Raw genomic sequence first — 12,766 nt, forward strand, 5'->3', positions numbered from 1 at the left:
CAGTGGGCACTGATAATTTACACTTGTGCCAGTCTGTGTGTGTTGTCACTATCCACCCATGTGCATGGTGTTAAGTGAATCCAGAGGGGCTTGTGATTGGAAAAAGATGGTGGAGCGTGCTGGCTTCATGGAGAAAGAATGGTCAGAGTTGGCATTCTAGAATTATCCCTCCAATTTGTGCTGAGGGGAATGGACTAGAACAGTGTTTCTCAACCTTTTTTAATAAAATACCCTTTAAAAAAAAAAAAGTACCCCCATTACCTACCGTTTTCAGACAGCTTTTTTTCTACTGTTGCAACATATTTGCTTTAACAATTTAATCATAGTGGGCAGGTGATGGAATTTTTGGGTGTAAAAAGTACAAAAATAATAAAGCACTGTAAAACTTAAAACAAATTCAGTTTTTCCAAATTTCAGTTGTTGATGTACCCCACCCCCCCAGACTTCTCTCAAGTGCCCCTAAGGGTACTCGTACCACTGGTTGAGAAACACTGGACTAGAAGCTTGAACAAGTGTCACGATAGCTGCAGTTTTATTGGATGTGGGGATGAAGTGGGATGTGATACCCAAGACTGAGTTTTTAGTTAATTCCTAATTTAAACTAAGCTGTTTAATATGGTATATGCAAAAGACCATCCTGAATGAGCATTTCCACACTTGGGAAAAATAGTGGGCTAGACTGAAGGATATGTACAAGATCGGATGCTTGTTGACTTTCAAAATGTCCTATAATCTTGACATCCTATCTTGAGTCCAAAGTTCGTTTTAGCACTTATCCAAAGTTAAGACTCTTATTACTTTTCGAAAGCTTGCCCATTTGTATGTTCGCTTTACCACTGATCCCACCCCCTTCTTCCAAATAAAAGAATTGAGGTACTAGTGTATTGTTACAGATTGGGCACCTCTTAAAATTGTTAGAGCCAGGTCTAAGCTGTTGGATCGGGCTCTAGCACACTACTAGATAAAACAATATTCCAATTTGGACAGGTCACTGCCAAAAACTCAGTTTAATTGGTGTTACCAGTTTTTTTTTTTTTTTTTTTTTTTTTTTTGGTTTCGGTTTCCTGTGTTAGTATTAGACATAATAAATGCCACTCACACACTTCAGTTCTGCAGACTGTTTTGGATTCCCCCATGTGTTGGAGCTGAAACATTGTTTACCACGGTGGCTCTCTCAACTGTCATTTGGCACCGTGTCTTAATGTGGACAAAAGCATGATCAAAGATTACAACTTGGAAGTGGGGGTTCTATTCCTGTCACTACTTTATTGCTTTGATTCTGTCTTTCCATCCACTAATGGGGTTAACCCTTACTTCATAGTCTCAGGGAGGTAGCAGTGTTAGTCTAACTTAAAAAAAAAAAAAAGCTTAAATGAGTGGTCCTGTAGCACCTTAGAGATGAACAAAAAATATAGATAATATCATGAGCTTTCGTGAACACAACCCACTTCTTCAGATGTCAGATATGGAGCAAGAGGCAGAGAGAGAGGGTCAAATATAAAGCAGAAGGGGGAGGGGGGAAATCAGTCAGTGTCCATACTAAATGAGGCTAATAGTGGGCTGTAAGGGTCTGGTATTTGGCTTTTTATATCATTTAGGCACTGAATATAACAACCCCTCCAAGAGATGTCTTTGTTCAATCCCTGGGTAATGTCAAATTTGCACATGAAGGCTAGTTTTGCAATTTTTCTCTAGTTGTTCCTGAAATTATTCTGTAAGGGTGTGTGTCTACACAGCAGGGCTAAGCTCAATTTGCATAGCTTATTTTGAGTTATGTCAATTGCGTAGCTTATTTTGACATTGGGAGCGTCTACACAGCACTTACTTTAAATAGAGCCCTCTTCCTCCAACTTCCCTTACTCCTCTCCCAATGAGGGTTACAGGAGTTCGAGGAAGAAGTCCTCGAGCTTGACAGTATTTTGACATTATTTTGAAATGACTGTCTGCTGTGTAGACGTGGACTAAGTTATTTCAAAATAATGTTGTTGTGTAGATGTACCCTAAGAGAATGGCCGCTTTTAGATCAACTAGTGAGTGTCCCAGCAAGTTAAAATGTTCCTCAACAGGTTTCTGTTACCATTTTGAATATCTGATTTATGTCTATTAAAACTTACTTCATAGGGTTATTGAAAATAACTGCTAAGCTTGTAGATCCGTAGTGCCTCCTGTTTGAACTTTAGTGTTCTGTTGTACAGAGTTGTGAAATTACTACAGTAACCAAAGTACTGGTTCCCCATTAGTGTGTCTAACCACTTTCCCTCATACTTGTTGGATGTCTTGTCTTTCTAGATCATTTTGTTCTTGGTCTTTCAGATTGTGAATCGGCACGGTCCCGAGGCAGACAGGCATTTGCTACGCTGTCTATTCTCGCACGTGGATTTCAGTGGCGATGGTAAAAGCAGTGGCAAAGATTTCCATCAGGTAAATTCTACACTTGGACAGTCGCTAATTACATTTTTAATTGATTTATTGCAAAGCTCTCATGCAATTTTTAAGCACAAAGGCAGGGTACAGGTTAGTCTGCACAGCTTCTGCATTTCAACCCCTTTTGTTGGTTCTCTAAACTAGTGAGAGTGGAACTACTGAGAGCTTGTCTGGGTTTTAAAGAATTGATTCAGAAAACCTTCTACTGAATTGTGCTGGTCCTACTCTCCCTTCCCTCTCTGCAGTACCTTCTTAAAACATCCCTCACTTTTAAAAAGTTTAGTCCAAACTAGTGATCTTACAATATTGTGCACACTTCCAGATGGCGACTTTTGGAGACCACCTATTTCCTGGTTTATTCTCCATTCTTTCCTAAAATCTCTTGAGAAACACTCTTTTAAATTAGTATATTGTGCTCCTTTTTTTTATGCATACAGTCAGTATCTATGTCCACATCTGTAGGAGCTTGAGACAAGTGAAATAAAGTACCAGATTTTCACATCCAGGTGACTGAGAAATGTGTGTGGTTAGCTTGTCTGGTCTGGCAAACCTAAACTTTAATGACAAACAGTCAAATTCTGATGGGCTAGTGTGTATCTTTCCATGTTTCTTGGCACAAAATATGGAATTCAGAATCTGAGGCACTGTAACATCTGACCGGGTTATTGTTATAATGGCTGTGGAGTGAAAAGTAGAAATTACAACTTTAAATACAGATGCAGTGTCATGTGGTAGCAGCTTTTCAGTTACCTTGTTCTTTTTCAGACTCAATTTCTGATCCAAGAGTGTGCGTCGCTGATTACAAAGCCAAATTTTATCTCGACGCTGTCCTACGCCATTGACAATCCATTGCACTATCAGAAGGTTTGTATATCCTGTCCCTAAAAGGGTCAGTCATGGGGGGGAAAAAAGCATTTTATTATGGAATTATGTAGAATATTTGAAATGAATTTTATTGTTTTTTCTAAATGAGAACTTGTCAAACAAGACAGTAGAATTCATTCAGTCTGTAACTTCACTAGCAAACTAAAAGTCCAGCACGAGGAGTATGACACAGGTTTTTCTAGAGTTGGAGGGGAAATGGATTAACCCATAGAAAGGAAATAGCTATGTTTAACCCTCAGGAACTGCTATCCTTTGGATTAAAGGGCTGCTAGTGTAGGAGTCCTGGGGACTATTTTCAGCATGAACAGGATTCTTATTTAGAATAGGACTTGACATGTTTCCCTTGTTGCCTGAAATCCTCACCGGCCTCACCTTTTTTATATTTGTACCCTCTATTTGTATTTTACTGGTATTTATCTCTTAAAACAAACTCTCTTCTTTTCTAGTACCATGAATTTTAAAAAAACGGAATAGTCTTAGTCTCCCTACTTATTGTTGCTCCCTGTACTTGACTCAAGCTTCCCCAATAAATACGTATTAGCCATTTGCTGAATTATTGAAAGCATGAGAACCTGAATGCTTGGATTACAAACACTTGATGGGAGTATTTAAAACCAAGCAAGGCTCATGAGTGCTATGAGCTCTAGTTTGTTTGTTTCATGAAAAAGACTTAAACTTAGTAAATATTTTGTGTATAAACAGTAATACCAAACGTGTTCTTATGTGATATTAGTTGATGCTTGCAAATTTCCATATGGACAGCTATGGTACTGTCTGCTGTATCTTTATTAACTTTATTCTCACACTATTCATCAAACTTAACCATTTTCACAGAAGCACTGTAGTAGTGTCCAAGCCACTTTAGAAAGGGCATGTCTCTGAACCAAACTGAGCTGTTTTAATTAGGGATGTTAAAATGTGTTTAAACATGTGACTTTTTACACAGGGGGCGCTGATGTGCCTCCTCACCCATGCTGCTGCCTCGGATATAGAGGCTGGGGGAGGGGGGGGAGAGAGAACTGGCTCTTGGTGTGCGCTGGCTCCCACCTGCACCTCCCTCTTCCTCACCCCCCTTACACCTCCCCCAGTGCTGCTGCCTCTGATACAGAGGCAGCCGTGGTGGTGAGCGGAGGAGAGGCAGCTCCCTGGCAGCTGGGTCCCTGCCCAGGCTCATGCTTATCTGTGTATATGGTTGCACTTTCGCCTCTAGTTTTAATAGCGCTAACCTTTCGTGATTTTGAACCTTTTGTTAAACTGCCAAAATTCAAAATAGATCCTAGTGCTACTACATTTTTATGTTGGCGGTCCTGAGAACACAGTGCCTTCCTAAACTAGTGTAACTCTTGTGGAATATGCATGAATTTAAACTTTCTGTCAAACATGGATCCCCTTGAGATAAGCTCCGAAAATGTAGATTTTGTTTGGGTGTATTTGCGCTTTTTTTTTTTTTTTTTGAGTGCCCTATTCAGACTTTGTGAACTAGTCTCCTGCAAAATGACTTCCCTTCCTACAAATAAAACCACCTGGTTGTGTTGAGTTACAAATTAGACTATGTGAATAAATAATTCATACTTTATTCTGTTTCAGAGTCTAAAGCCTTCACCCCATTTATTTGCCCAGCTGAGTAAAGTTATAAAATTAAGCAAAGTTCAAGAGGTGGGTAAAGATTAGTTTCCCAAACTAGCTGGTTAAGCTTGTATAATAAAAAGCTTAGCTGAAATTCATGGTAGTGTCTTACTTTCCTCTCACTTGTTCACAGGTGATTTTTGGTCTTGCTTTACTGAATTCCTTCAGCTCTGATCTACGAGGTTTTGGTAAGTGAGAAGTTTCCAAAATGCTACAGCAAAGACTTGCCAGATTTTAAGGACAGTCACGACAGTGGATTAGTGTCTGGGATACCTAAGTTTGCTTCTGCAGTTGAAATTATTGGGCACTGGAGTTGTTCCTTCCTTTCCCCAGTTCCTAATCACTATAGCTTGTCTGTTCCAGACATACTGCAAAATCTGTCTTGCTTATGGAGGTGGGGCTGAGGGGTATGCAACATGAAAAGGATATTGTTTATCAAGGGTAGACAACTGCCCAGTTGATGTGGAGGGGTGTTAAAGGTGCCCAGAGCAATAGATAACCTTCAGAACCAAATTAACTGTTTGCATATGCTACATCTTTAAAGTAAAATTCAGGGTTTAATTGTAGCCTCTCTTCTCTTCTGAAAGCTGCCCAGTTTATCAAACAGAAACTTCCAGATCTTCTGCGCTCTTACATTGACGCAGACGTCAGTGGAAATCAAGAAGGTGGCTTCCAAGATATTGCAATAGAAGTCCTGCACCTCCTCCTCTCCCATCTCCTTTTTGGGCAGAAGGGAGCCTTTGGGGTTGGACAGGAACAGATTGACGCTTTCCTCAAAACATTACGTAGAGGTGAGTAGAACATCATCGTTCAAGAAGCCTGTTTGGATGCAGGACATAATACACCAGCAGACTGTCATTCCAGTGGCAGCAGTGGGGTGGTGTATTAGGATGCTTAGTGCATAAGGTTTAGATCAAGTTATTTTTCTTGAACAAGTCCTCTGAAAGTAGTACGCAGCAATCATGCTGGTTTTAAATAGTTGGAATCTTCTTCCCGTTGGTATGTGGTAAGTGTTACAGTGTACTAAAAACATCTCCAGAATTTGGCTGGTATGTAGCTGCCTTTAGAGATACCCAAATGAACAGGCTTTAGATAGTTGAACTTCAGTCCTGTTGCACAAGTTCATTTGTTGCACACTTTTCTTTGTAGCATTACTCCTCCATATAATACATGATCTTTCTAAAATGGGGAGTTTATTAGAATGCTAAATGAGGGGAAACAGGGTGGCCAGTAAATAGTTAAGGCTGCTCAGTACTTGGGTTAAATCCATGTCTGCTGCTGCAAGTCCTAGAATACATAAGGGGACCTTTCAGGTGCATTGCAGGGTATGCAAACTTTTTATTCATGCCATACATATTGTGGAGACTACCTCTGCTATGGTAATCTAATGTCATATATGAAATTAAATTTCCCTAGCTTTCAGTGTGAGACAGGTCGTGGGCAATTATTCTTATACTCCTTTAACCTACTCTTCTTCCCAAGAGGCTTCAGTGCTCCTTAGTTCTAAAAAGAAATAAATGCACAATGTGTATAAACTAGAGATGTCAGTAATTAACTGGCAGCCCGGCTGGGCTGGAGCAGTCTCCCTGCCAGATATGGGCCCCCAGCATTGCCTTAGCAGCCTGCTGGGCGTTAAGCGGTTAACTAGTTAAACATAACATTTAACCAGTTAACTCCTTATACTAGGGATGTAAAATCCTCTTTAAACCGATAAAGGTAAGAACGAGACAGCTGGTTTATTTAACTTTTGCATTATTATAGTTTATGATCTTCAGCATTGTCAGCTCCACAAAATTTGGTGTGCTAACCACCATGAGTTCCTTTAAGCCGGTAACTTGCTAAACAAACTTCCAGATGTACACAAGCATTAACATGATCACTGCTTTCCTTTGGGCTGATCTGTATTGTTGTGTGTGGTTTGCTGGCATAATAGCCCCAAACATAAAATTAATCCTTTTTGTGTCCCATGGTGTGTTTGTCCATTGACAGTCTCTGCTGAAATAGTGATAGAAATGTAGCCGTGTTAGTCTGGGGTAGCTGAAGCAAAATGCAGGACAATGTAGCACTTTAAAGACTAACAAGATGGTTTATTAGATGATGAGCTTTCGTGGGCCAGACCCACTTCCTCAGATCAAATATCTGATCTGAGGAAGTGGGTCTGGCCCACGAAAGCTCATCATCTAATAAACCATCTTGTTAGTCTTTAAAGTGCTACATTGCTGAAATAGAGCAGACCTAAACTGGTCCCTTTATTCCCAATATTTTCTGGTGGAAGGGGACAGCTGCTCTCTACTACTATATTCTTCAGCATGTGCTTTTCGGGTGGTTGTCCCCATGAATAATTATAGCACCTGTTTCTGCTGCAGTTAGTAGCTTTCCTAAGCAGCTGCAGTGAAATTGTAGAAGTCTTGTCAATTTCATGTTGCTTCTGCTGCTTAGGGAAGCTCTAAACAGCAATAGAGGACCTGGTGGTATGTTAGTAGGCTTGAGAAAATACTACAGTGGCTTACATTTAGTAGATTTTCTTTGGAACCATAGTGGCTAGAAACTGAAAAGCTTCAATTCTGCAGGAATTTGAAGCTTTTCTGAGGGAGGGTTGGAGCCTTCATTTTCCTGGGTCAACGAATATTTTAAGACCATTCCAGTCTTCAGTTGAACATACACGTGTAAACTCAGAATCCTCCTGTGGCTGGAAGCAATATTGTAGAATTTCCTGTTAGGCGATTATAATGCATCTTGATATATGCTCTTCGCTCTCATTTTTAGATTTTCCCCAGGAGCGTTGCCCCGTGGTGCTTGCACCACTTCTATACCCTGAAAAACGGGACATCCTAATGGACAGGATCCTGCCTGATTCTGGAGGGATAGCCAAAACAATGATGGAGAGCTCTCTGGCAGACTTCATGCAAGAAGTTGGCTACGGCTTTTGTACAAGGTTTGTAGGAAAATTGTTGTAAGAGCGCACTTATGTACACCAAGCATCTTAGCTGGGAGCAGACCATTTTTCTTTATCCATCAAGTAATAAGATGGGATCACTTGTTCTTGGTTTATATTTTCAGTTTCAGTGTTGTGTATCTTTCGATAGTAAATGTAAACATATGGAACATTCCCATCTTAGCAGTAGAGGCAACCTGTTCACTTATAAATCCCAGCCATATTTTCTTTTTACAGAAAATAGCTAACTTTTTTCCCCTTTCTTGAGAGTTGTCAAACACAAATTTTTAAACACAGATAGGGTTAGTGTTCACATGAGGCTCTCTGAGTTATAAAATGGTGAGCAGGTAAAGTTTCACAGTTATACCTTGCTTCATGCATCAACTTACCATGCAGTATTGTGAGTGTGGGTTGGGGGGGGCTGTTTGGCTACACATTAGAACTTCCTCTGGTTCCTGCTAATACCTTGGCAGCATGACTGTTCTTATCTGCCCCCAGAACCCAAGTGCCTGCTAGGCTTACAGTAAACCAATGGTTCCCAACCTTTTCCAGATGGGGACCCATTTTGACAATTCAGGAAGACTTGGTGACCCAGGGCAATTCAAAAAATGTGTGACTGGCTCCTTAAGAGCCACCTGGTGACCCTTTTGAAATGTAATGGCATCCCATATTTGGGTCCTGACCCATAGGTTGGGAAACCCTGCAGTAAACGAAGGATTATCTTGTCAATAGTTGCTCTGAGCTTCAGTTACTGTTTATTGTGCCATACTTCACTTATGAGCAAGCTAGGCAGTTTGTTGCTCTGGGGATACACCTGCACATCAATCAAAGTCTTAGTCTAGTTCTGCAGATTTGGGCTTTATGGCGCTTAAAAATAGCAGGGTGTATGTCGGGTCTTGGGTTCTGAATGTTGGCAGTGGGCTTCAGTCAGATTTCTAGCTCAAGACCAAGTGTCTGTGCACTCTGTCTCTTTAAGGCACGCACTGAAAGCTCTTGTTCTTGGGTCCTGTTCTCCCTTTCTGCTCTGTGGAGATGGGGTACAATGGGGTGGGTGACAGACCATGCATGGTCTTTTTAAGGAACTCAACACTTGGCTCATTCAGACCTCAGATGCTTGATTCTGTACAGGACTGGGGCACCCTTGACAGTGACATCCCCCCCTTCTGGGCTCTACACAGCTAGCAGGAGGGTCTTGGGAGCAGCTGGCTGGGGGGCTCTAAGGCAAAGAGTAGGAGCAGCATCACTGCAAAGCAGCGGGAAAGGGGCCTCTAAACACATGCTGCCAAATGTGCGTGGCTCTAATTAAGTATGCGGTACTTGAATCAATCCTGGGTAGCTGCCCAAAAGTGCTGAGGGATCACATCTTAGTGGAGATACATGGCTTTGAGTTGATCGTATGGAAATTTCCCCAAAATATCTTTATATAAAAACTGCCATAGAAATCCAATGTTTACAGTAGTCAGCTTGGCTGAACATAAACAGTGCAAATCAAAGCAAGAAAACTTTGCAACGATTTCAGTTAGAAGGGAAGTAGTCTTTTTATGTGCCATATAGTGTACTACGTTGCACCATAGGTCAAAATAAGGTATGTAATTTGAGCTATGCAAATTGCTCATCTTATTTTGATATTTCGAAATAGCTTATTTCATTAATTTCAAAATCACCTGCTATTCTGAAATGTCCCTTACTCCTCATGGCATGAGGTTTATAGGGACATTGGTAATAGCGAGCCTGAAATAATGGACTTAAGACACAGGATAGCTATTTTGGGATTCTCCGGTATCCCGAAATAGCATTGCAGTATAGACGTAGCCCTAGTGCCTGTATTGTGTGCAGAACCAGTTTGAAATAGCTAACTTGTCTCAATTTTTGTTACCTTTACCCAGAAAACCAGAGTATCACATTCTAATCCCTGTTATGCTGACTGTCGTTATGAAACCTTCTCTGGAATGGAGTTAAATGTTTATTTTCTGGCTATATTTTTAGTGTTGAAGAATGTCGCAACATAATCATGCAGTTTGGCGTTCGGGAGGTCACAGCTGCCCAGGTTGCCAGGGTTTTGGGAATGATGGCTCGAAGTCATTCGGGGTTGACGGAGGGTATTCCATTACAAGTGAGTAGACTAACTGAAGGGTGGTGGAAAACTGTGTGTATTTACATTTTAGTGAGAGGAACTAACTTGTCACTAAGCCAGGGTCACTGGGAATTGGTGCTCCAGGATTCTATTCCTGGCTCTGCCATGTTTCCTTAAGCAAGTCACTTAACTTCTGTGCTTCACTTCACTTTTCATTCTTATGCTGCAGAAAGGTCACATCACAGTGAGGCATCTTAGGTAAAAGATGCTATTAAAAGTGCAGAGCTCTTCCTTGCTTGCTTACTGGCTTGACTGCTCAGAATACAGGCAGTTCTGAAGCTCATGGTTTCTGGCACTTAAAAAATAAGTTAGTCTCGTATTTGATCGGTTGCATTTAATTTGCAGTCTATTTCGGCTCCTGGCAGTGGGATATGGAGTGATGGGAAAGACAAAAGTGATGGAACGCAAGCCCATACCTGGAACGTGGAGGTCTTGATTGATGTTCTTAAAGAGCTGGTAAGTTTGTGGCATCTAGTTTGTAATATCAGTATAGACTATTTGTAATTAGTATTCAGAGCAACCAGGAGTTAGTTCTGGTATACTTTTCTTAGAGTACTAACATTTCATTTCAGAAGTGCTGTTACTCTGCTCTATTTATTGCTTCACTTGAACAAAAGGCTCTAACACCACAGGAAGGTAAAGGTGCAAGAATGGCTAACTTGAGTGACTTTTTAAAGATTATTCCATGTGGTTTGGTCCATTTTATATGCATCCTAATATGCCTTATTCCTCCTCACGGAATATGCACCTTGTGTGGAAGAGCATAGCCTTTATCCAGAATTCATATTCTGTAATTTTCTGGTTGATACCACAAATTAAATTGGTCTTAAACTCCATGATAGGATCCTATTTTCAGTTAACTTGCATCTTTGCCAAACTAACTGTATGAGCTGAAACTTTACCACTGAAATACACTAACTAGCATTGATGGCCTCATTCACTTGCAGAAAGGAATGTTTATGGATGTTGTGTTGATGCTGGGAAACCTGTCTTCTTTGTTGCAGAATCCTAGTTTGAACTTCAAGGAAGTAACTTATGAACTGGACCACCCTGGGTTTCAACTTCGTGACAGCAAGGGTCTGCAGATTGTGGTATATGGGATTCAGAGAGGTCTAGGCATGGAAGTCTTCCCAGTTGATCTCATTTACAGGCCTTGGAAACATGCTGAGGGCCAGGTAGGCTTGTTTTGCTGCCATTGCCAAATTAATGCTGTTGGGCAGCTTATTTGCTTAAGTTAGTTGTACTGGCTTAACATCTTTGTGTAGTAAGGAACGTGATTCAGTAATGAAACAGTGTCTTAGACTAGTCCCAGAACTAAGAATGAACTTGGAATTCGGAGTGACTACAGACCCAGAGCACACAAATGAAATGTAGTCTACTCAACTGTATAACTATTTTATTTGAAGGCTCAAGGGATATCAAGGCACTACACATCTTTGTTAGGGGAAACAATTACCAGCACTATTCTAACTTGTAGCATAGATGGAACTATGTTCAATAGCTGCATAATGCCAAGGCTGTAACTGTGGCTATACAATAAGATTAAAATTCTGGATAAAGTACAAACTATTTCGTTTATAAGTACGTTCCCTGACATGGCTGTGTAGATGTGTCCTGAGACGTCTAGGTGCAAAACTCACAGGACCTTTGAGCTTGTTTTGCGCCTTGGTCTTTCTAATTTTGCGTCGTCTTTATCACCATTGAACAAGTTTTCAGAAGAGACTCAAACTAGCTAGAGACAGAGTAATGAGAACCTTCTACAAATATATTAGAGGCAAGAGAAAGACTAAGGACATAGTAGGGCTGTTACTCAATGAAGGGGGGGGGGAAACAGTAACAGAAAATGTCGAGATGTCAGAGGAATTTAATGACTTCATTTTGGTTTTCACCAAGGCGGTTGTTGGAGATTGGGAGTATAACATAGTGAATGCTGGTGAAAATGGGGTAGTTTCAGAAGCCAAAATACGAAAGAACAAACTAAAAATTACTTAAACAAGTGAGATGTCTTTGAGGATGCATTTCATTAGGACCTGGTGACTTGAATACTAACGGAGCTGACAGGAGATGTCTGAGCCCTTAGCTGTTATCTTTGAAAAATCATGAAATACAAGAGATTCCAGAAGACTGGAAAAGGGCAAGTATTGTGCCCATCTATAAAAAGGGAAATAAGGATAATCTATGGAATTAGAACAGTCTGCTTCACTTCTGTACCAGGAAAGATTATTGAATAAAAAATTAAGGAACCTGCACACATCTAGAAGATACGGTGATAAGTAACAGCATGGAATTGTCAAGAACAAATGCCAAAGCAACCCGATGGCTTTCTTTGACAGGATAACAAGCCTTGTGGAAAAGGGGGAGGGATAGCTCAGTGGTTTGAGCATTGGCCTGCTAAACCCAGGGTTGTGAGTTCAATCCTTGCAGAGGCCGTTTAGGTATTTGGGGCAAAAATTCATCAGGGACGGTACTTGGTCCTGCTGAGAAGGCAGGGGACTGGACTCAATGACCTTTCAAGGTCCCTTCCAGTTCTAGGAGATAGGCAATCTCCATTAATTATTATATTAAGTGGTAGATGTGGTATATACAGGCATTTGATAGTCTTGCATGACCTTCTCATTAACAAACTAGGGAAATACAACCTGGGGGGGGGCATAACTGGTTGGATAATCGTTCCCAGGGTATGTATCAATGGCTCAGGGTCACACTGGAAGAGTATAACAATTGTGTTCCGCAGGGTTAAGTTTGGGATCCGTTCTGTTCAA

General features: G+C 40.8%; 1 protein-coding gene across 14 annotated transcripts in view; it reads left to right on the forward strand.

Moving 5' to 3' along the window:
* Positions 1–12,766, forward strand: part of CNOT1 (CCR4-NOT transcription complex subunit 1) — a 96,669-nt gene that overhangs the window by 17,812 nt on the left and 66,091 nt on the right. For all 14 annotated transcript variants that reach the window (XM_075940495.2, XM_075940506.2, XM_075940497.2 and 11 more), the window contains exons 3-11: positions 2,314–2,421; positions 3,190–3,288; positions 4,897–4,965; positions 5,069–5,123; positions 5,523–5,726; positions 7,702–7,870; positions 9,857–9,983; positions 10,350–10,460; positions 11,009–11,179. In XM_075940495.2, coding sequence (XP_075796610.1) covers positions 2,314–2,421; positions 3,190–3,288; positions 4,897–4,965; positions 5,069–5,123; positions 5,523–5,726; positions 7,702–7,870; positions 9,857–9,983; positions 10,350–10,460; positions 11,009–11,179 — 1,113 coding nt within the window. The remainder of the gene's footprint in view (positions 1–2,313; positions 2,422–3,189; positions 3,289–4,896; positions 4,966–5,068; positions 5,124–5,522; positions 5,727–7,701; positions 7,871–9,856; positions 9,984–10,349; positions 10,461–11,008; positions 11,180–12,766) is intronic.

The sequence above is a fragment of the Pelodiscus sinensis genome, chromosome 12 (assembly GCF_052426305.1).
Source record: "Pelodiscus sinensis isolate ZL-2025 chromosome 12, ASM5242630v1, whole genome shotgun sequence".
NCBI lineage: Eukaryota > Metazoa > Chordata > Testudines > Trionychidae > Pelodiscus > Pelodiscus sinensis.